Here is a 25,013-nt window from a genome sequence, read left to right as displayed (position 1 = left end):
AAAATAATGAACAACCATATACCAGAGACATTCTGTGGGGGTGGAGTGGGGAATGGGATCAAAAACGGGGGCGGGGGGGAAGGGAGGGAAATGCACAGGACTATGGTGGTGGCACAGGGGTGATTTGGTGATGGGAAACCCGCAGGGATTACAATTGAGATGGGAAAAAAAATGTGCAAAATGATGTAAAAATAAACTTTTTAATAAAAAAAAATTAAAAAAAATTTATGCATACGAGAACCAGGGTAGGCCAGAGGTATGGGTACGTGTATGTGAAGATTCACCAGAGACAGTGGTGGGCAGAACAGGCAGACTGACTGAAATACACTGAAGGAAGCAGTGGGCAAGACAGGAGAGGTCTGCTGTGCCAGGTGGTTTAGCTCCCTGACTCGGGATCAAACTCATGGTGCAGTGGCTAGTGATAGCTTGAAAGCCACAAGGATGGAGGCCCCCTGGAGTAGAGATTCTTGAGCCATTAAAAGCATATCTATTTAATATTACCTCAGTGTCTCTTGCCAGAGGAATTGTGTACAATTTCTGTCATCTGACTTTTTTGTAGACTAAATTTAAACTGGAGTTACTTTTTTAAAAAAAAGATTTATTTATTTATGCATACAGAATTGGGGTATGGGCCAGATGTATGGGGGTTGAGAGGACCTACCAGAAACAGAGTGGGGAGCAGAACAGGCAGGTTGATGAAGTACATTGCTGAGGGGAACAGTGGGCCAGATAGCAAAGGTCTGCTGTACCATGTGGGTCACCTACCTGGCTGGGGATTAACTGTGCTGCAGTGGCTGTGGCTAGCTTTGTAGTGCTACACTTTAACTCGTGTCACCAAGGAGGGCCCTACTTATCCATTTCAGTTACTCAAAAGTCAGCCTTTAATTGTTATCCTCCTTTCTATTATTTCTGGAGCATGCCCTCCAAGGAACTCTGGTAAGTTAGTGGTGATAAAGTTCCTTTGGTGAAAATTTCAGGGGGTTCTTGGAAATGGAAAGCTTTAAAGACTCAGGACAATGGTGGCTTTTGGTGATTGTTAATCTGCGTATAAGACAGCACACACAAATCTTACTGTGCATCATCTGTTCTGGTCAAGATGGGGGCACTTGTGGTATATAACTGAGGCAGTAGAAACTAAAGGATTGGGAGGTACAGGTAGTTTAGAAGGTTCTCCTTGCTTTTACAAATACTTAAACGAGGTTTTACTTCTGGCCATTTGTGTTTGAGTATCATTTCCCCACACAGATTACTCCATTGTGTAAGGATAGCTACATTCTAATATTTTGCCATAGAAGTTTCATGACATTTTAGTTCCAGAATGCACTGAAGGAAAACATCTCTGGTGTGCTTTGCTTTTTTAAAATCTCATTTGTTCTCAGCTCACAGCCTGACATTTTAAACTCTGCTGCAATATAAAAAAATCTTCACAGATTCTTATTATCAATATGCTTCCTACAAAGTTCTACTAGGGGGCCCTCTCCGCTGCACAGCTGCCGCTTCCGAGTTCGGTCCCTATCTGGGAGGTAGGTGATTCACATGGTGCAGAATCTCTCTCGTCTCACCGCTGCTCATCTCAGTAAGTGTAGTTTATCTTCCTGTTCTTCCCCCTACTTTGGCTATGAATCCTCTCACTGCCCCTGCACCTCTGGCCTGCACCCCAGTTTTATATACGTAAATAAATCTTTAAAGACTTTGTATTAAAAATAAGCAGTATTAGGAAGGGGAAAGTGATTTTTAATTATTTATTTTTTGCTGTTTGTCAGTGTTGCCCTAGTAGAGGCCTTAAACTCTTTTAGAACTTGACTCATTGGACCTTTTTACAGCATCAGGAGCAGCTAGTAGCTGGGTGTTCTTTTGCAGAGGTTCTACCTTCCCCTAAGGCCCAAGCACCTGTGGTCCCTTTTGCTCCAACACCTGTTTGATTCCCTATACCAAATTCTTCAAATACCTGTTCTAGTTTTTGTTTTCTTAAATGGGCCCCGGACAGTACATTTAGTATATTTGTCTAATATAAACTGAGCAGGTAGTGGTGGTCCTGGAAAACTGGCAAGGAAAAAAGGGACAACCCTATTTTAGTTGTAGGGGATGGAGACTACAAAAATGAACTCATATTTATTATTGCCAACTAAAAGCCTTTTGAATTGAACTAGTTTGGGGGGTAGAGGCTAATAGCAGCAGCCTGGGACTCCAAAAGCTAAATTGAAGAAAAATATAAAGTAAAATGCAAAGAGTTCAGTTGAACTCCAAGTCTCCAAGTCTTACCAAGACAAGACGAATTGTTCAGGAAAAAAAAAAAAAAGGCCAGTCAAAATTTAGTCATGATTGTTTATTAGGTTCTTTACATGTAAGAGAAAACATACAATGGCAAACACTCCAGTCTTTTTACCATCTCAATGTTTTTTAGTGTTTTACACACTTTTATGCATATCAAATGTGTTGAACTACTATAGGAATTTCTTTTGGAGTTAAGGTACTGTATGACACAGAGAGCTGTGGATATAGCTCTGGCAGTGAGGTGAGTGAAATCATCAATAGATTATTGTAATTAAGTGGAGCTTACTTCTGGGGACTTATGAGAGCACAAAGCTCCAGGATGAAGTAGAGGTGGCAGAGGTGAATAGCCAGGGGGTAGGAACTAGCAGGGCATTACCAAATACTCTCTATTACTTCCATTACCTCTTGATAGCAATTTTGTTGGTTACATCAATCTGAGATAAAAAAAAAAAAAAAAAGTAGCACACCTAAGGTCACACAGGTAAAGACCTGAAGGCAAAAATATTTTCCTTTCCTTTCTGTACTACATGTCCTTGTTTTAATGGTCTAAAACTCATGCACAAATTACAAAAATGCAACTCCTGACAAAATAAAGATATGCAAACTAAGGAATCTAAGTCATTTTATAAGTTTTACTTCACAGACCCTTTTTAAAATAGGGGTCAAACCGGGATGTCATTTGCAGACTGTTTGTGCTATCAAGTCCTGTCTTTCCCCTGGTAGGTCCTGGACTCTACTCTTTTGTCTCATCAGCACTATCATCCTGATGACAACTCCCAGTTTTTCAGATTTTTTCTGTCTTCTAGAAAACAACTGCAGTTTCATGAGATGGCCAACAGCTCTCTTGGTTTATTTACCAGCAGCAGCCCTGGTTTTTGGCCTTCTTTGAGAACAGGCATATACTACCAGTGAAGAAGTGACTGTAAACATCAGTTCCTCTCTCTTCAATCTCCCCTCTCTAGAATAGGGCCCCATCCTTATTGTCTCAGAAGCCACATTGTGCTGTCAAGCAGACTATTCTATGTTTCCCATTGTTCTCAGCAAGACTGTATGCTGAAGGCAATGCTACCTGGAAAGCTTTTCTGGCTTTACAAATGATTTAAAAATACTACACTGAAGCTAAATAAATTCAGGCTCACACTGAACCCAATTTTGAAAAATTTACATTATTTTTTCACACTAAGAAAACTTCCTGAATTATGGTTCTTAAAATATTAACACAACAACAACAAAAAAATCTAGAGCAGTACAACTGAGATGTATAAGCTTTACCTTGCAGTATTTTAAGAACATGTATTTTTGACAAATGATGTATTCCATGATTCAAAAAGTATAAAAATGAAGTTATTTCTCATTCTTATTTCCCAGTCACCTCATTTCTCTTCCTGTCTCCTACTTTTTTTTTTTGCTTTTCCTTCTAGATACTTTATGAAAACATATATATACCTATTTTAACTGTTTTGGCTGAGTGGTTGCACATTGCATATGCTATTCTACAGCTTACATACTTTTATTTAACTCTGTTTCAAGTAGTTCTTTTTATACCAGCATTTTTGGGGCTATACAGTACTTCATCTTACCTTCATATATTTACTCTCAAATGATGTGACATTAAAGTTGTTTCTAAACTTATTACAAACATTGCTATACAAAAAGCTTTTGAACATAACATTCCATATGTGAAGAGAGCTTTAAGAAATTCCTAGAGGTAGAACTGCCAAGTTTACCTTCATAGGGATTCCAATTTTCTATTTATAACAAGCAACACATAAATTTCCCACTTTTTCAAAATTAAAAATACATACCCAAATGAAAAAACAAGGCAAAAAAACCCAAAAGCACCTTTATCTTTACTAACCTAAAGGTGGAGAATGTATGAGAGCATGTGTGAGCACTAGTACAGGGACATAATGTATCATTTCACATACTCAAGAGTCATTTCTATTTCCTTTCCTGGGAACTGTTTCTTGAAACAAACTTAAAATTTTCCTCTGGAGCTATTAGTCTTTCTTTTTTAATGTATTGGCAGATACTTAATATAAAGGAAATTAGCTCTTCCTGTTCAGTTTGTTATTTACATATTTTTACTTTTATGTAACTTATATTTTTTACTGGGGTGAGACATACATATATAATACTCCACTTTTAATTTTAGTAATTAATTTTCATATTCTTACAAGTTCTAGTACTCCCTGAGAAATTAAATACTCTCATGATCCACAAAAATCATTGTATTCAAATGTTGGACACAAACATTAATTTCTAATGAAAAGGCATAGATGGCAGGGCTATCAAAAACTAACAGAAAAATTAAATTTATCTTAAAACCAACATTAGTCAGGGAGAATTCTTCAGACAACAAAATGTATAAATATACAAATTCTAAATATAATCCACTATTTTTGTTTGGTTATGTACTATTCTAGAAAGATTTAATGACATAATTTAATTTGAGGCATTTCAACAATGTCCACCCTAAAATGTAAAGTGAATTTGCTCTTAGAAAAATATTGTTTTGATGAGAACTAAGTTTCTAGTCTATTTTAGACAAATTTGGTTAGTTTTTGTCTATACTGCATTTGAGCACACTCTTATGCAGAGGAAAATCACTTTTTCCTTTTTTAAAGAACAAAGTAAGTTTTTTGAGAAAGGGCAAACTAATTTTTAAATTAGTATCAGAATTCTACCCATAATTACTAATCAATACTTTGGAAGTAGATGTCAGTGAGTATGTAAAAATTAACAGACTTTCAGTAAAAAAATCTGGAGGAAAAAAATTTTAATTTTAAAAAAATTTTAATTAAAAGGACTGATAACTAGACATCAGTAGAAATGCTGTCAAATCTTGTCTGCTCACTTTTCATACTAGTGAAACAAAATATTAATAGCCTCTAAATTAAATTTCACAAAGTGAAATCGGTATTATCTGACTTAACTTTTAGGGGTAAGACAGGGCAAAACGCAAATATCAGACTTTCCATTTCTGTCTATAAGCACAAAAGTAGAATCAATAAACACATGGTTATGTCTCAGGTTCTACAACATACTGTGATATATTTCTTACAGTAAATTTTCAAAAATTTCTGGTAATTTTGTAACTAATTTTTTATTTTGACCCCAGATAATATGGAGTGAAAAGCTGTAAAACTTAAAAATTTCTGGTGCCATTTAGTAAAGGAAGGCCAAAGGAGAATGTTCTATCAAATTATACTTCTGACTCCATCCTGACAGTCTCACGTCATCCATTCAGTTCCAATGATTCCAAACTGTCAATCCATCCCACTTAGCATCATCTACCTGAGAAGTCCTTTTGCGTCAAGAGTCCAGTTTCCTTCTTTTACTAATTTCCAATTTTCCAGAGAACTCTGTGGTTTTTCTGTTTTGACATTCATTGATCTTAACCTGTTTTAAATACTACAGTATTTAAAGTAGAAATTAACATGAGATGATTTTAGTGTTAGGGGTGATGCAATTTCAAGTGTTCTACAAATATAGGGGAGAGCAGCAAGAAAACACAGATTTTAAACCCTGCATGAACTTCTTAACTACTAAGTATAGTGTAATCTTGCTTTGATTACAGTCAGGACAAAAAGGTGAGCAAATGCTACAAACATGCATTTTTTTGGGAAAAGAGAATATAGTACCTGAAGATTTGTTGGGAGTTGACCACAGCATTTTTATATACATAAGGATTGTCAAACTCAGTAGATCAGTTATTAAGAATGAAAAGGGTCAGGACTCTTGCTTACCACTGTTGGCAGAAACACATTTGTCTATTTCCTTAGTAATCACATAACCCTTCAATTAAAGACAATGAGTGTACCTACAGAGAAGAGTTAATGAAATATTTATAAAGGTTCTGTGATAATTTCACAACCCAGCTTTACTAGATTATAAAACATTCCCTTCACTCATAGGTTACTTTGTGTATCTCTGAAACATTTGAAAAATACTTCTCTGTGACTTACTAGACTGTAGGGAATGGGTGTTTTTAGGTACATTACAATTCTCTCTAGTAGAATTTGACATCTTTCTCCCATTAAGTGAATGTTTCAACTGGACCTTGAAAGGAGGTTGCCAATTTTCATTTGTTGAGCCTCTCCGAAGTTTAGTGTGCTGTATATCAGTTTGTTTTTTTAAGTTCCTATCTTTGGAATTCTTCATCTGTCCATTTAGCAATTTCTCTGGAGGTGAGGTTGAGGCACGTAACTGATACTCATCTGGGGAGCCTTTTTGCCGATTTGGCTTTATTTGATCTTTATCCACTTCTTTCTGAAGTTGTAGTGCTAATAACCTGTCCTGTTCTTCTTGTTTATGTCTCTCAAAAAGCAGATGTTCCAAATCTATCAGTTTTTGGGTAAAGCTAATTTCTGTTTCTTCTTGGTCTGAGGAAACTTTGGGGAATATTTTCCTCCTTTTTGCAGAAAAACTTGGGTCTCTGACAGCTTCAAATGAAGACTCTTGGTTTTTTCTTTTGGAAATGTCTTTACTGATCAATAGGTGAGACTCTTCATTTTCCATGTCAATCGTGTTATTTTCAATGGTCTGTTCCATATCTGACATATCGCACCCACTCTCTGATTTGTCACATGGCTTAACTACAGCTTCTTTAGAGTAGGGAACTCTGGTTTTAGGTTCCTCATGATTTATGACACATAACTCTTTATCATGATTGTTTGGTGTCATTTTGACTTCTTCATGGTTCCACGCTGTACTACTAGCACATAACTGAGGCATAGAAGTCTCTACTGAAGACTTTGCATCTTCTTCTTGAACTTCAAGGCCTATTTGTGGAGAAAGTGTTGGCATATCTTCCACAATTTCTGTGTCTTGCCATGTACAGCTATCTACATCCCTTCTTTCAGTTTCCTATAGAAAACAGAAATCAAGTAAACCAAGGAAAAGCATCAAATCATAACATGTATCTTATACTGATGTCATAGGTAAGTTATTGTTATAAGGTACTTATTATTTCTACTAATAAAGTATTAATTCTTAGTATTTTTATTGTCTTTTTTTTTTTTATCTCTAAAAGGCACAAAAGAGGCAGCCATTTTTAGGAAGAGCAACAAAGATGTAGGCATCATGTTCCTTAATTTCAAACTCCACTACACTGCCGTAGTATACAAAACAGTATGCCACTGGAATAAAAACAGATCATAGGAAAGTAACTGATAGCACAGAAATTAATCCACACAGATACATGGACAACTAATTAATGACAAAGGAGCCAAGCATATACAGTGGGAAAGCTTGGTAACTACATGCAGAAGAATGAAACTAGACCACTATTTTGTACCATACACAAAAATTACTGTTATTATTACTGTAAAGGATTTATTTATTTATGTATACAAGAACTGGGATATAGGGGTGCAGGGGTAGTGAGAGGATTCACCAGAGATAGAGTGGGGAGCTGAACAGGCAGACTGATGAGGTACACTGCTGAGGAAGCAGTGGATGAGATAGGAGAGGTCTGCTGTGCCATGTGGGTTACCTCCAAGATGGGGATCAAACTCATACTGATGTCGGTGTGGCTAGCTTGCAGTGCTGCGCTTTAACCTGTTGTACCACCAGGGAGGGCCCCTTAAATCTATTCTTTTTTTTTTTTTTTAAAGATTTATTTATTTGTGCATACAGAACTTGGGTACAGGCCAGAGGTTCAGGGGCGGTGAGAGGCTTCACCAGAGACAGAGTGGGGAGCAGAACAGGCAGATGGACAAAGTACACTGGTGAGGGGAGCAGTGGGCGGGTCAGGAGAGGTCTGGCTGGCCATGTGGTCACCTCCGGGGCAGGCGGGAATCGAACTCATGCGGAAGTGGCTTCAGATTCTCAGTGCTGTGCTTTAACCCGCTGCGCCACCAGGGAGGGCCTAAATCTATTCTTTTACCTACTTTGCTTTATAGCTACCATTCCTGAAAGCATTTCTTACAAACCATTGTGGTTTGGATGAGTCAAATTCTAGGTTTGTTAATTTTGTTAAGAACATGAATACCAGAAAGAAAAAACATTCCTGTGTTATCAAGCCTCTCCCACCAACCCTTAATTCTAATATGAAGGGGACTTTCTGGACTTGCATTCTCCCTCTACTGTATGTATTTAGGGATTTGGGGAAGTGTCTTAGCTGTGTGTGCCAAGTGGGCACAAGAAGGATGCCTACTTTGTAGAGGTGGTAGTTGTGATGAAGAAGATAATACATAGTCTGGAAAATAGTAAATGTCCACTAAACATTAGGTGCTATTATTAAAACTACCTACCTGAAAAACTTTCAGAAACTTTTGAGTAAAGGTCAATAAAACTTTTATGTAAGAAACTGTCCCTTTTGTCAGTTTACCTTTTTACCTTTTTTGTCTCACTTTGCTGGAAACCTCGAAAAGGTTAAATGTCACCCATGTCACTAGATCACAGCAACACCTGTTTTACCACAGCTTATGGTAAAAATGGTCCTTACTGGTGAACTACAACTGTTTTAGGGGAAGTATGAGTAATCTCTAAGTACTGACCAGGAAATCAAAGTTTCGGGCTTCTGTGACAATTTTTTTTTGACAAGATGTGCTCCTTACCTGGAAGCTACACCCATGGTTGGTTACAATAACCAGTTCTTAACGTGCATGTGGCTTCTAAAGTTAGCGTGGTTACCATACTCATCTCTGTGGTCTCAGGAGCTTTGCAGTGAGGATACCAGCTGAACAAATAAGCTTGATGCCTGAGAAGCATTCCTGGTTTCTCATCCTGCAGTATGGTAAGGGAAGCTAGTACCAGGATTTGCTTATTCAGTTTTTTGAGTTGATTATCAACTCAAGATCAGGAGTCCACAAACTACAGTTTATGGACCATATACAGCCTGTGGTCCAGAGAGTTTACCAGAACAAAGAGAAATTCACTCTTACATTTCGTTAAGCAATGCTTTCACACAGAACAAACGTATAATCGAAAGGTTATGACAAAGACCACAGAGAATGCAAAGCCTATAATATTTACTATCTAGTCCTTGAGAGAAAAAGTTAAGATAATTTCTAGTATAGAATGAATGTTCCATTGCTATACTGACTTAAAAAAAAATTAGGTGGCGCAGCGGGCTAAAGCACAGCACTAAGAAACTTAAGCCACTTCTGCATGAGTTCGAATTCCGCCTGCCCCAGAGGTGACCACATGGTGCGGCAGACCTCTCCTGACCCGCCCGCTGCTCCCCTCAGCAGTGTACTTCCACGATCTGCCTGTTATGCTCCCCACTCTGTCTCTGGTGAAGCCTCTCACCCTCCGCATCTCTGACCTGTACCCCAGTTCTGTATGAATAAATAAATAATCTTAAGGAAAAAAATGTTAGGAAATTGTAAGTATTAGCAACCAATAGCATTATTAAAAGTGCAAACTGAGAACATCTTAGCATCAACATACCTTAGACATGGAGCTTTTGTTGACGTCTTGTATAATTTCAGGCTGTGATGCTGACCCAATTTGAGATTTAGGTGACAAATACCTTTAAAAAAATTATTTTTAAGCAAAATTAGAATGCTTTGAAAGATAAATGGTATATACCCAATGTGATAAAGCCAGATTTAAGACAAAGGTGATCTAGTTTGCTGTTCTGTTAACTTATCAAAAAGAATATAATGCATTTCCTCATCTGTAGCTATGCATTTCACTATATATACTTAAATATACATTAATTCTGGGCCCTCCTGGTGGTACAATGGGTTAAGGCGCACCACTATGAAGCTAGTAGCAGCCACCTCAGCACAAGTTCAATCCTGGCCAGGGAGGTGACCCACATGGCGCAGCAGACCTCTCCTGTCTTACCTGGTGAATCTCATTGCCCCTGCACCTCTGGCCTGTACCCTAGTTCTTCTGTATGCATAAATAAATGAATCTTTAGAAATAAATAATGATACAGTAATTCTGAATCATATGCTTTAAACAGACTAGATCAATAATCTTCCCTTTTTAATGATTTCTACTTTCATAGTATCGGTTTTAACACTATTGACACTGCCACATCTACCTTTTCTTTTAATAGCAATCACTTCATTTAAGTCTACCCCCAAATGTGTGTAGAGCAGTCTATCCCCTGCTCCCAGAATTCAAGATTTCTAAAATTTTGGAAGGAGGCAAATAACCTGCACACATTTACTCAGTTGAACCAAAAACATCTGCATGCTTTTGAAGTCTAGATTGCGTTCTTAAACTTTTCCAACTGTGAGGTACCATGGGAAATCTATCAACTCTACCTGCTGCTGCTAGAGAGGGCATCATGAAGAAACCAAATCACTTTACTGAAGACTACATGACTCATGCTTTCTGAATGACAGAGAAGAAATGCATAGATTGGGGAAAAGAGGGTAAAGGAATGACCCAGATGCCAAACTATAAATTCTTATAGGATGAGAAATGACCAGCTTTTCTCACTTCAGTCTACATCTTGAGAAAGAGGTCTCCAACTGGCTAGTACTGAGGAAATGGGAATTGCATGGAAATCCTGAGTGACCAAGACAGACTTCACATCTTTCTCTGTGTTGGCCAAGAATTATAAACTAAGTAGCTCTCTTACTTTCATTTAACATCAACCTCAGATTGTCTATAGGGGTTCTTGCAAGTTTATAACAAAATTTTGATAATCAGTGGGTTTTATAAACAAGAAACACTGATATAAAGTAGGTGGTCAATAAATATTTGATAGTCATCTCCACTTACTTCTGAATATCTCCAGTATTTGTTTGTTTGTTCTTACTTTTCTTTTGTGATTTGGCTGTAATGGGATCACATTTTCTGGAATTCAAGGGAGAAGCCAAGACACTTCCCTCACAGAAATTGTTCTAACAACAGAAAAAACATAACAATGACATTAAAAGACATTAAAATAATTTTATAAAAAAATAATCAATCTAATTATAACTACTTCAGAATCCATAAAATTTTCATGAAATATGCTCACATTTAAATTCTGTATATCTGGGCCCTCCCGGGTGGCACAACAGGTGCATCATCACCATTGCAGCACAGGTTCGATCCCCAACCCAGGAAGTGACCCACAAAATGTGGCAGACCTCTCCTGACCTGCCCAATGAGCTTCTCAGCAGTGTGTTTTGGTGGATCTGACTGTTCTACTTCCCACTATCTCTGGTGGATACTTTCACCCCTCACATCTCCGGCCTGCACCCCAGTTCTTCTGTGCATAATGGATAAATCTTCAAAAACAAAAAATAAATTCTGTACATTCTTCTAAGACTGACCACACAAAAAATTAGTATGAATAAGATTAAATCTCCATTTAAATGGTCTAAATTGCATTTTTACTTCACAATGAAAAGCACAAAGGCCATAATGATACTAACCTCATTAACTTATATAATTTTTGTAAATTTTCCTGATGAATAATTTCAGACAATTATAACTATCTTCTGTAGGGAAATGTTCAAAGAACTGTGAACATATCTGGGATCAAAGTTAGTTTCATGTAAAAATAATCTGGAGATTTAAGAGCATACCAATAAAAAACATGAACATTTACTTGCTATAATAGCCTCAAATTTATTACTACACTATTATAAAAGTTAGTATCATTAGCGGCAAGGGACATTTGGCTTGGACTATCAAACTTCTACAGGTAAAACAAGAACAACTCCAAAATATCAATAGATCTACTCTTACAATTCCTTGTGAAAAATAGGAAGGATTAGAATAGTAAGCTCTTGAAAGAGTAGTGAAGGTAAAGATGACCCCAGATTCTTCTCTGATATATTTTCTTTTTCATCCCACTTGTTATTCTACTGGTCCAGTCTTTAATTTTCTGATTGTGTGCCTTTCCAAACCATTCTTACTTAAATTTAAAAAAGACAGAAAAATCACACACAATCTATCATCTGGGTATAATATTATGAATGGTAGGCCTCTCAAAACTGAGGGGAAAAAAATCCCAATTCTGGATTTTCATTTTGATACATTTTAATATTGTCTGAAAGCAGAGAAACTGGTTTCAGAAGCTGTGAAAATGAACAGAGATTAGATTTCCCTAGATGCCTGTGGGCATAGCATTCCCTAAGTCCTAAACCCAGAGATTCTGATTCGCTATATTTATTTAGATAAATCTATTTTCAATAGACTTTACAATCTGCATTAAAAGTGCCCCCATTGAGTCTGTCAGGTTCTTTCAAATCACTGGATCCTACTATAGCCTTTGCTCTTAATTACAGCAAGACTATATGTAGCAATACAAAAAAATGTATCTTACATTACAGCAAGTGAAAAAAAGCTGGAAAAAAATATGTGACCAATGTACCTTTTTCAAAGGCATAAGGAAAAAACATTATTAAAAATTACCAACAGTGGTAACCTCTGGGGAAAGAGACTGGTGTAACAGAGATAGATGGGAAGGAGAGGGAAAGGAGAACTGAAAGCTTTTATTTTTCTCTGAACAGCTTCTGCACATAAATTGAATTTACTAAATACATATAAAAAAAGATTTTTTGAAAAAAGATACTGGAATTGAAGTAAATGTATGTAACAATATACAAAAGATTTAAAAACAAAAAAATTTTGTTTGAAGATTAGTAAATATGTCAGAAATAACTTCTAGTTATGGTGACTTCTTCACATTACTGAAACTAGAAAGTCAAAGCAATATCAAAGTTCTCTCCTAAAACTTACAATATTAATGCTTAGCTTTCTTGCCAGTTCTTCATCACTTTTCAGTTGTTCTTCCATCTCTCTTCGCCTTTGTTCTGCCTGTCTTTTCTCCTCTTCTTCCTCCTCTGCTAATAATCTCTGTATATATTCTTCACTGGCTTTGTTTTCTTCTTCTTCATTGGCTCTTCGCTCTGCCTCCACCTTAAAAATGGTTAAAAATGATCCTCTGAATTTCTTAGTATACTTCATAGTAAGAGTAGTAAAAATAAAAAACAGAACAAAATGTTAAAAACTGTAAAGCCCAGATGAAGTACAAATGTAAAGAGGCAAAGTTCTGTGAAAGAGTTCAAGAAATCTTTCAGGACACCTTCCTTAGTCAGTCTAGTGAAAACTCAATTAAGTCCCTACCCGTTCTGGCCTCAGGTGACTACTTTAAGCCTAAATTCTTGAACTGAACCTTAGCAAAGGGGATGGAAAAATTGAAATGGACTTAGATTAATCATAGCCTATCCTTAAGTTGTGATGACTCAATCCCCAGAGTAGACAGGAGTGGAAGGGTCACTGTAGGATTTACACATGAGGTAACAAAAAAGCAAATTTATTTTCTTAGAACAGCAAATGGCCAACTGGAGACCTAAACTCTGATTGTCCATCATGCTTGTGGTCATTTAAACTACATATTCTGAAAGAAATACTACAGGAAGCCACTATAGATATCCATTAACTCCAGAGTAAGTCCTTGGTACAATATGAATGGAGAAATAAGGGAAATGTTGAAGGACTTTTGTTAAGAGAAAAGTCACTGGAGGAGACTGGAGTTTCTTCCTTCGCATGCTGCAATACATCTAAGGTTTGTATTCATCTTGCTATTAGACTGAGGATAAAGTCAGCTGACAGGCTGGCTGAAGCCCCTATTTCTGGAATTCTTAGTTTGAGTTGTCATAACAAAATTAACCATTTTCTTATGTTTAGGATAATTTAAGGTTTTATTTTGTTTTAAAACTGTAGTCAAAAACATCCTGATAGAAGCTACTCTCACTACATGGTTATGAGATTAAATCACTCATTTAAAAACCTTACAGACATTAGACAACTTATTATTTTTTCTAGCCCTGCATGATTCAAGAGCATTCACTAGCTGTATGTGGCTACTGAGTATATGAAATGTACAAAGTCCAAATACAGAAAATATTTTGAAATTAAATAAAAAAAGGATAAAAATTTTCATGATTAACATTTATCTACTACTTTATTATTAAGGCCTGATTATACAATGTGATAAAGTATATAGCCAATGTAATATTCTACCCTTACATAACACTTTATATTCATTTCATAATATTTTAAATATGTTGGACTAAACAAAATATAACATTAAAATTAATTTCACCAGTTTTTAAAAAAATCTTTTTAAAAATGTGGCTACTAGACACATTTTAATGATACACGGGCTGACACATTATTCTATTGGATACTCTGCTCTACATACTAACCAGGAAATAGGGGGTGCAGGTACCAGGGCGTCACCTGTAGGCACTACTCTTCTTTCACTATTGAAGTACTTTACAATGAATTAAGTACTTTACTTCCCATCCTCTCCTCATGTAAACTCATTGTATCCCTCCAAATTCTTATGTTGAAGTTTAACTCCTAATGTGGTGTTATTCAGACTTGGGGGCCTTTAGGGGATAAGTAGACTATTGGTACCCTTTCAAAGAATTAGAACTTTTAAAAGACACAAGAATGATGGTGTGTATTCATCTCTCTCCCCACAACTCCCCAGATAAAGACACAGAGCTAAAGCAGTTGTCTACAAGCCTGGAAACTGGTCTTTACTCACACCAGACCTGCCAGCACCCTGATCTTGAAATCCCCAGTTTCCAGAACTATAAGAAATAATATCTGCTTAAGTCACCCAACATACAGTATTTTTGTTTTAACAGCCCAAACAAACTAAACACCTTAAGACATCTACCAAACTTCCCCGTTCTTTGAGTTCAAAGTTTTCAGGAAAATGAAAAACAATTTTTTTCATAATTAAATGTTTAGGGACAAGTACCACATAACATCAAGTATAAAGTGAAGCTAGTTTGTGAACTATTTTGAATACATGTAAATAATAGAGGGGACTTTTGATAAGTACATTAAGAATATTTATATTGCAATATATACTGTTTATATAAGCATGGTATATAAAGTCAGAAACTGAAATCACAGAGAGGTTTAACAGAAAAGAAATTAATTGCTTAGTATCTACCTTGCTTATCTCTTCTTCATATTCTCTTCTTAATTCCCCCGGTTTACTTAACAGATGAACTGGATGATAGTCATCAACTGTTTCAAATTTAGAAAGAAAACAGTATTATAGGCAACATATTGGGCATTGTTTGGCTACGAATACTGTTTATGGATACTAGTACTGTGATTATTTTCCTACTTGGAGAGCCATACCTCTAGAACCCTATACCAGTAAAAGACAGTTGGCAGACTTGACCATGCTGGATCAGTTGGTAAGTCTCATTTTTTCCATGCTATACACGGTTAACACCAAATGCAGTGCAGGTACAGATGCATCTCAGACTACTCACCATTCCACATGATTTGACTGCCTGAATTATCGAGTGTTAAGGTGCCAAAATCAATAAGATCTGTCAGATGTCTGGGGCACAGATGAAAATTAGCAACCCAATACAAGGGCCTACATTTAGGCAGGTTACTTCACTGGATCTGTGGTCAGCATTAGCCTGGCTCAATCTCTAACCAATGTCAGGTTCTCCTTGAAGATGGGTGGTATGGGAGCAGCTAGGACAATACAGATTATCCATAAACCCTTTCTGCTGTTCACCAATCAAGATCCATCTGTATAGTTTCAAACAGTCAGCAATTGCAGGTTTGTAAATTTTCAGTTTTTGTACATTTTATCATCTGTTTATACTGTGATTAAAGCATTTTAATTCTTTCTTGTTCAGCTGTTTTACAAGCTTTTTCCTGAGGTTGTTTTCTTTTTTGGTTTGTCATGGAAATATAAAAGTGTCCTATCAATACATTTAGCTCTGTAATGTTAAGGAGTTAAAAAAAAAGAATTGAAAACAGATGTTCAAGCTATGTATATCAATATTCATAGGAGTATTTACAAAAAAAAAATGGAAGTAACCCCAAAGTGTTCATCAACAGAAGAGTGGATAAACAAATGTGGTAAATACATATTTGTTTATCCACTCTTCTGTTGATGAACACTTTGGGGTTACTTCCATTTGGGATATTATTGGGATATTATTCAGTCATAAAAAGGAACCAGTTCTGACAGGTCCTGTGACATGAAGGAATCTTAAAGACATTAGGCTAAATGAAATAAGCCACACAAAGATAATATTTATATGAAGTATCTAAAGTAGTCAAGTTCATAGACACAGGGAACAGAATGGTTTTTAAGAATTGGAGGGAGAAGGGATTGGTGAGTTATTTAATGGGTATCAGGTTTCAGTTTGGGAAAAAGAAAACATTCTGGAGGTGAATGGTGGTGATAGCTGCATACCAAGTGACTGTAGCTAATGTCACTGAACCATACCCTTAAAAAAAAAAAAAGAAAGGTTAAATCTGGGCCTCCTTGGTGGTACATGGGGCTAAGTCTTAGCACTATGAAGCTATCAGCAGCCACTGCACCATGAATTTGATCCTGTCACAGAGATAATCCACATGGTGCCGCAGTCCTCTCCAGTCTTGCCTGCTGTTCCTTCAGTGGTGTATTTCAGTCAATTTGCCTGTTCTGCTCCAACCCCCCCTCCCCACCATACACAATCACTAAGATACCCTTCATACCTTCTACAAAAGTAAAAAAAAAAAAAAAAAGATAAAAAAGATAACAAATGTTAGTGAGGGTGAAGAGAAACTGCAACCATTAAAGATTTCTGGTAAGTGAGGTATGATGCAGTCCTGTGTTAAAGTTTGGCAGTTCCAAAAGAAGCTAAACAGAATTACCCTATGATCCAGTAATTCTACACCTAGAACTAAAACTGTAGTGAAGCAAATACCTGAAATATTCAAATAGCAAAAGATGTAAACAACCCAAATGTCTATCAATGAATGAAGAGATAAAATCCATAAAATAGCATGTTATTCAGCTTATAAAAAGGAATGAAGTGCTTATAAATTTTACAATGTACCTGAACATTTAAAGTATTATCCTAAGAGGTCAGATCCAATAGGTCATATATCATGTGAATACATGAAATAGCTAAAAGATTGCTTGAATCTACTTAAAATAGATTAGAAAGGGGGGAAGGGTCATGTTGCTTAACAGCTAAAGAATTTGTCTAAGGTAATGAAAAGTTTTGTAAAAAATGGTGATTACACAACACTGTGAACACAGTTAATGGCATTGGGAACACTGCTAATGGTCAACTGTATTCTCATATCTCAATGGAGAAGTTTTAATAAAACCTCTGCTAAAAGTTGCGATTAAAATGGCAAACTCCATTATAAATATTTGCCAAAATAAAAAAATGCAAAATAGAGCAATTACACTAGAGCACAGCCTCACCATATTAAAAGCCTGAACAAGAACCTGCAAGAGGTTATGACCAGAGGAGTGATTAAAGCTGTTAAGAGTCAAGTAACAGGTTTGGGGCATACTAAATAGCTCTTAAGTGCACACTATGGGAGGTTTTGAATAAAAACAACTGAAATAGAAAGAACTGGTAGTAGAAGCTATTTTAGGCTCACTGCAGCTTGAGAATAATTAAATAAATTAAGTGTAAGTGGAAGAGACATGAATTGAAAGTAAAAGATATAGTAACACAAGAATAAGCACCTTCCTTATTTCTGCTGTTGCTGCATAGACATTAGTGCTCATCTGTGAATATTTATAGACTTTTTATATAACTGAAGGTTCTACACCAGTTATTCTTGTGGGCCCGATTCTCTTCCTCCCCTTCCACAAATTTTTAACCCGACAAAACACCAACTGAACACTGCCTGGTATTATAACAATAAATCCTGTCATGGACTTCAAACGACATTTTGGAGCCTATAAAAGTCAAGCTCCATGATTAATTTACACAAATACTAGCCTGGGCTGCTTGTTGTGTTTTTTTTTTCCTTCTACCTATCTTTTTATTTATCTATCTATTTATTTATTTATGCATGCATACAGAACTGGGGAACAGGCTAGAGGTGCAGGAGCATAGAGAGCATTCACCAGAGACAGAGTGGGGAGCAGAACAGGCAGATCTACGAAGTACACTGCTGACGGGAGCAGCGGGAGAGACAGGAGAGGTCAGCTCTTGTGGGTCAGCTCTGGGGCTGGGATCAAACTCACACTGAAGCGCCTGTGGCTAGCTTGCAGTGCTGCGCCCTAACCCGTTGCACCACCAGAGAGGATCCATTTTCCTAATTCTTTTTAAACAATGAATGTGTTGGGTCACTTTTTTTTTTAAATTATTACAAAAGTTTACTTTTACATCATTTTGCACATTTTTTTTTCCATCTCGATTGTAATCCCCGCGGGTTTCCCATCACCAAGTCACCCGTGTGCCACCACCATAGTCCCGTGCATTTCACTTTTTAAAGAACCTTTATTTTTCAACCAATAAATACAATGGTTTTACTCACCGATTTCCCCAGATTCCTGTCCAGAGGCTCTCAGCTTGCATTCCTTTGGATAGTGTTTTTGAATTATCTCCCACAGTTCTTTATTGACAAGAGAATTTCTTCGGGTATGATATCGGGTCCACGAAGAGACCCGGCGGCGACAGAAAGGGCAGCATAAACTGGCCTTTTCTACAGTTGATTGGAAGCATGGATTACAGAGTGTGTGGTTACAAGGGAGGGTTATGGGCTCAATTAAGATATCCACGCAAATCTGGCACTGACATTCCGATAAGGAAGGGATGGCGTCTTTGGGTACTGCCATTTTAATATGCTAACAAGGCATGTTTCAACATCAACACCTGAAAGAGAAAAAAATGGTGGTTTTGGCCAAAAACGGAGAAAACACACAATTTTGTGTTTAAATATATGCCCACTGGTGTATTAGCATGCAAAGATTCGGCGCATCACGCATGTCGTGAAGCAAAAAAGGCGCCCTGCGGGCCAAGTAAACAGTACTACCCTGTAAAATGGGGTATTTGTCCAAGTTTAAGGACACACGTTGGGAAAGACAACAAATCAAAGTTTCCGTCCGAGAGACCATGGCTGCTCCGAAGCATCAACACAGAGCTACAGCAGAGTGGACGGTGAATTCCAACCTTCTGGTGCGACGAGAGGCTTGTGCCCAGCTCCCCTCCACCCTCTTACCAGATGTGGATGCTCCCTTAGCTCCCGGCATCCAACCAAGGCTGCCGGGGTGCGAGGTCTGGGGGCCACAGCTCCGGGAAGAACGCTGCTTCCGCCAGGACGCAGGACTCCGCCGGTCAGGACTTCCGTTTTCCGTTTGGCGGCAGCGCGCGAACCCCAGCGTTCCAGCTTTGGGGCGCCAGCGCCTTTTCTCTCTGCTCGGAGACCGCTCTGCACCTCGCATCAGTCTGCTCTAAAACCTAGTCTCTGCCCATCCGAAAGGTTAGTGGCGTCACAAGTGCCCGCCAAAATGGCCCCACCCACCCCGCTCTAAGGCAGGTACGTCAGACGTTCGGCGGGAGGAACTTCCGGCCACTGCGCGCACTTCCGGCCCCGACCCGCCGTCCTGCCTCCGCCGCGCTGTTCTCGGGGCGGTAGATTGTCCTGTCATTGCTGGATTGAGTCTGCCACTTTGCCCTTTGTCTGATACCGGAGGCTCTGGCAACCCGGGAGTGTTGTGAGCACCATTTCTGAGAAAAAAAAAAAAAAAAAGAGGAACCTCAAAACAAATAGGGACTCTTATTTTCAATATTGTGCTTTGTTTTTATTAATTTGTCACTGAAATTTCTACCCAGAGTTCTTTGAAAAGCGTCTTCCATGTTGATCTCCCCAGAAAGGCAATGGTAGAGAATCCGCATACTTGATACAGTCCGGTAAGCACTGATGTGCCCTTCGGTAGTCCACCGCCCCAAACTGCCACCTAGAGGTAGATTTTAGGATTGCTTGGAAAACGAATTGCAGACCTATCTCTATCCTGGCTGGAGCGTAGTCTTCAGGGCATCGTTTATAATGCCCTACTGTATTACTAAATTTCAACCAGAGCAATCAAAGTTACAAAGGAGGAAAAGAGTAAATAGTTTAAGCTTTCTTGTGTTTTGTAATGAGTTTTTCCAGTTTGTTATTGTTTAAAAAAAAAAAAGGGCCAACATTGAAACAGTTATGCCAAGTTTCCCCAAGACCTAATAAACCTAACCTTATTGCAATTTCAGAGCCTAAACCAAAAGTGGAATTTTAAACCAGTTAACTGTAATTTACTGCTCCTCCCTCCCTTGGCTTTCAGCATTAGGGCAAGGGAAGTTGCCTGAAATAATCTCTTTTGCTAATAACCTGTCCCACGCTCTTTCTGATTAAAAAAAAAAAAAACCTTCCATTTTCTTCAGCTGCTCTAGCACATTTCTACTTACTTCATACTTCATATTTCTACTTATTTCATCTTTCTACTTATTTCATCTTTTACAACAAGATGAAGGCTGCCTTTTGTAAAATACATTTAAATACTGAAAGGGAAATCTATCTCCTAAGGCAGCTCCTTTCTTCACCTTACATGGAAGATAGTCTTTACTCTTTTCAGTGGAGAAGGCACAGTTTAAACTTGCTTAACAGTCATCCCTTTCTTACTGGGCTTCCCAAACTGACCTCTTCCCTATTACCCTTGTGATACTCTTGTAACTGAGGTTATTTAAGAGTGTCCAAGCCACCTGTGTGAGTTATTCAGTCATGCTCGGTCTCTCCCATGTATACAGGAGGGATACATAGTATTATTAAACTTCCTTTTGGCTCTTTTTCTTATCAAAATGCCTGATGCTTGTTTGATGATTATTTGTCAGCTTAGAAGAATCAATAATGGTATGGGATTATTTTCCTTTACCCTGATAATTGGTTGTTAAGTCTATTTGTCCATGATTAGCAGGCATAAATCTGCTCCAGACAGAAGTTTTCTGTGTGTTTTTTTTTTTTTGTCAATCAAGATCTAGATTAGAAAATGGTCTATTAATTGTTTTTTGTTTTTTGTAGTCACCAAACTCTGAGTTAAGTTGTTTAACTTTGTCTAGCTTTCTCAGTGTGGCAATTGGAGACACAGTGCAATCTGACTCAAAACAGATTCCAAGTTCAAAATTCAAAATGTACAAAATAGATTAAGAATGAAAGATTTGCTTCTTTGATCCATTTCCCTAAGACAACCACTTTCCTTTAGAAGTTGTTAATGGATATATTAGCACTTCTGGGTATGTGTGTATTTGTTTGCCCTTTTCTCCACCTAACAATATATATTGGAAATAATACTTTAAAGCCACAACACATCTTGGTGGTAACTCCGTATCATTATACAATTACAGGAAAAAAACTCTTCATTCTTTATATGGCCACATAGAAAGTATCCATTATATCTATTTATTATGATTCTTTAGCACTCCCCTTACTTTTGCTATAAAAATAAGGCTTTAACAAATTATACATATTTATTTTTCCCTTTGCATGATAAATGACTAGAAAGGGAATCTTTAGTTCATAGGGTAGTTCTTTACTGATGGTATCAACTCTGCTAGGGATGTTTTTTGCTCTTCAGGAGATTTCACTGCTTTTCCCTTCTCAATGACCTGAACAGCCCTCAGCAAACCATGTTGCAAAGCCTGGTTCTTTACCATATTAGTGATGATGAAAGTGACATCCTTGATGTACATCTCCCTCGCCTTAGCAGTATAATGTTCTGCCTTGTTACCATGTGCAATAAAGAAGGTACAAAGCACTGTGATATCTCCTTCTTGTAGCCCATAATCCTCTAGGACAGACTCCCACACAACTCTGATGCGTTTGTTTTTGACTTTTCGTCTAAGGACTGATGCTAAGGTGGGAAGACCTTTCACCAGATCTGGCAGCTTCTCAAGAACACGTGTGTGCAGACAGATAAGTACTTCGATGACATAGCTGTATAAAATATTCAGTTCCATTGATGTAAACCTACAAAAAATGTAATGGCTTCTTTAGCAGTAGAAATCATAAGGACAAACATACAAGAATTCCTTTAGGATAATAACTCATAAAGGTACAAACACACCAACAAAATCAGTGATGGTATTTTAGAAAAGACTTGCTTCAGAAATAGGGCCTGTACTAAACTAGGTAGCTTAATTTTAAAGGCTACTTATACTCTAAATTTCTCAGTAGTAGAGGAGTTATATTATCCATTTTCTGTGTTAGTAAGACTTTGGCAAGCCAGAGTCTGTGGTGAGATGTATACAACTGTCTTTGGCATATAAGCAGGTACTCAAATTAATCTCTTTTTGAATGAATCAATTTAAAGAGCCTTAAATTTTTTACAACCTTTGTTGGAACTATATTAAGGAATTTTACTTTAGGATGATCACTGCAGTCTCTCACAAAGTCACAAAATATCACATGTTTTCTCGTTGGATACTTACTTGAGTGCCAGAACAGCTGTCCACAGCTCATCTTGGGCTGACTGGCTTGCCAGAGTCTTGCTATAATGTTCAAATTTTTGTGTCAGGTCATCCTTGATAAGGTCTAGTTCTTTGAACCGTGCTTCCAGAGCTTGAAGTTTGTAGTCTACTCTACAGAGTAAAAGAATCAAAGGTTTGTTTAGGTCAGATAATAAAACTAAGATTTTGCATTAAGACAAAGCTCTGATATATTGTTGGTAAACACTAGCAAATCTTAGTACCTATTCAGATTTATTCAGATTTAAGGTTATGAACAGATGTGCCAATTTGCTATTGTCTAGTCTTCATTCTAGTTCTTGCATTCCTATATTAGAAACTTTTGAATTACCTAATAACTGCTTGAATTATCTGTCAAGTCTTATTTTTGTATTGTACTTTGCCTTCAAAAAGTATTTTTACAAGCATTACTTTGATTCTCACAACAACCATAGAAGTGAAGCAGTCTTTTTTTTTTATTTTATAGATAAATAAATTGAGTTTCAAAGAGATTATGAGCAAAAGTCATAGAGTTAGCTAACGGTGGGACCAGTTTTTAATAAGGTGGCTCCCTACTCTATTTTGACTGTTCATATCCTACCTTTCCTTAAAGGGTCAGCCAAAATTCCATCCTGCCTCAATCTTCCTAAATGTCCACATGTCATTCCCTATGTCCTACGTTATTTTTAAGAACTAGTTTTTCATATATGGTAAGCTCTTAGAGGGAGGGTACAGATACTATTTCTCAGACCTCTTTATACTCATCTCCAGTTTCCTAGCAGAGATGATTGACATCTGTGATGTTAATGAGATGCTGAGCTATGTAATCCAACAGGGGTGTTTGAATAGCTCTGAACCACCTTAATCATCAGGGGGCGCTATGGCACAAGAATCACCTCTAAATGAACCACAGAGAACTGTAGCAACACAACTCACTTGCATGAAGTCATCCACATAGTTTTTAATGAATAAAGGATATACAGATATACATGTCACTTCGCTGAGATTCTACGTCCAGTGACCTGAGTACAGTAGGTTGCTCAGGGTTCTGCCTTTGACCATCTTCTCTTCTTGTTCCTCAACTTCTCCCACGGTTAACTCAACTTCTGGTATCATCTCTCTCTTACTGTCCCCCTTGCACTCCTCCTTTCCCCTCTTTCTCTTCTCATTTTGGTGGAATTTGCTTTGTGCTTTGGATTCTATTTACACACAGATAAGACTCGGTGTATAATGTGTGTTTTATAGGAGTGTAGGCCCACATCACCTAATATACCACCAATCTCTGTGTCAAACCAATGTTAGCTATCATTGTTTGTATTAACTTTTAGACCTTTAAGACTATATATTAGAGCAAATTCTTGAGAGGAACTTTTGCTTGTCAATGAATATAAAAGTTTATTTACTATTGTAGTGATTCTTTGGAATTCTGTCATCATTAAGAGTAAATCTGTCATCATTAAGAGTAAATCTGCAAATCTGAGTCTCCTGTTTCTGAGTCTTCTGTTTCAGCTCAGTTTATCACATCATTGTCTTAGACCAGAAATCTCAGAATAATTCTCACGTTTTTTCCTCCCTTTCCATTCATACATATCTAACCTATACCTTTCTCTCCATCTCCACTAAACCAGATAATCACCATGTTTTACCTGAACTGAGCGTTATACTTGCCTAATTGGATCCCTGCTTTCAGTTTCTGCTACCTTACTCTACCCTCTAGACACATTCTTCTAAAACGTGATTCTGATTGGGTAATTTAACTGATTATATACATTTTATGCTGCCCTAACTTGCCCAGTGATATTGTTAGACTGAAGTTAGACTTCCTCAGAAGAAAACATAAAGGCCTTTACTTACTCTTTACCCCATACTTCTGCCAGTCCTCCCACTTACCCTAGTCACTAATTCCGTCAGATACCCAGCCTTTGGCTGAACATAATGTGTGGTTTCAAGCTTCCACGGCTATTGTGTGCTTTCCTCAACCTGGAATTCCTTCCCATATTTTTTCCTTCATATGAACACCTACTCAAACACTTACAAGATCCAGTGTAAATATCCCTCTATGAAGTGTTCCTTTCCTAGTATTGAAGGCAAAATTAATCAAGGCTTTATATTTTCTTAGTCCTTTAGGAAATCACAATTACAAAGTTAATCACATTAATTTAGAAGTATTATATTTCTGTTATCTTTACAGGTGATGATATCCTTAAGGGCAGCAACCACATTTTACTTATTATTGAATACTTATCATTTAGCATATGCTTTGAGTAGAATTCTAGCACTTGGGAATAGGTTTTTCTTTATTATATATGTATCTATTTCTTGAACTTGGAAGACTTAAACCACTTCAACAAAGACACAATTCTAATTTGCATGCCTGTAGTACTTTGCCCATTTTTATTTTTATTCTACTCTAACCCATCTTCCCAGAAAAGCAGACCCATACTTGTTCCCTCCCTGTAACCCTTAGAACCTTTTCATTGCCTCCTTTAAGGATATAAGGGTTGTGGTTTCATTGTTCATCTTCTTAAGACAAAATGAAAGGAAACCGAACAAGCAAAACAAAAACCC

The 25,013-nt window shown here is 37.3% G+C and overlaps 2 protein-coding genes across 2 annotated transcripts; both read right to left on the bottom strand.

Annotated features, from left to right (window-relative positions):
* Positions 1 to 3,013: 3,013 nt before the first annotated feature.
* On the bottom strand, positions 3,014 to 19,435 carry RNF168 (ring finger protein 168, E3 ubiquitin protein ligase). The gene is made up of 7 exons (XM_004675129.2): positions 19,192 to 19,435; positions 18,508 to 18,845; positions 15,155 to 15,231; positions 12,919 to 13,098; positions 10,966 to 11,087; positions 9,673 to 9,754; positions 3,014 to 7,143 (listed from the first exon to the last, which is right to left on the bottom strand). Exons 2-7 carry the CDS (start codon positions 18,806 to 18,808, stop codon positions 6,193 to 6,195), a joined length of 1,713 nt encoding a protein of 570 aa, XP_004675186.1. The 5' UTR covers positions 18,809 to 18,845; positions 19,192 to 19,435; the 3' UTR covers positions 3,014 to 6,192.
* Positions 19,436 to 21,512: 2,077 nt separating this feature from the next.
* On the bottom strand, positions 21,513 to 24,886 carry SMCO1 (single-pass membrane protein with coiled-coil domains 1). The gene is made up of 3 exons (XM_004675424.1): positions 24,861 to 24,886; positions 22,431 to 22,580; positions 21,513 to 21,969 (listed from the first exon to the last, which is right to left on the bottom strand). The coding sequence occupies exons 1-3, from the start codon at positions 24,884 to 24,886 to the stop codon at positions 21,513 to 21,515; spliced, it is 633 nt and encodes a 210-aa protein (XP_004675481.1).
* Positions 24,887 to 25,013: the final 127 nt, after the last annotated feature.

The sequence above is a fragment of the Condylura cristata genome, unplaced genomic scaffold, assembly GCF_000260355.1.
Source record: "Condylura cristata isolate star-nosed mole 26May11 unplaced genomic scaffold, ConCri1.0 scaffold00003, whole genome shotgun sequence".
Classification (NCBI taxonomy): Eukaryota; Metazoa; Chordata; class Mammalia; order Eulipotyphla; family Talpidae; genus Condylura; species Condylura cristata.
The sequence above is the reverse complement of the archived record's forward strand: the minus strand, read 5'-3'. Positions and strand labels throughout refer to the sequence as shown.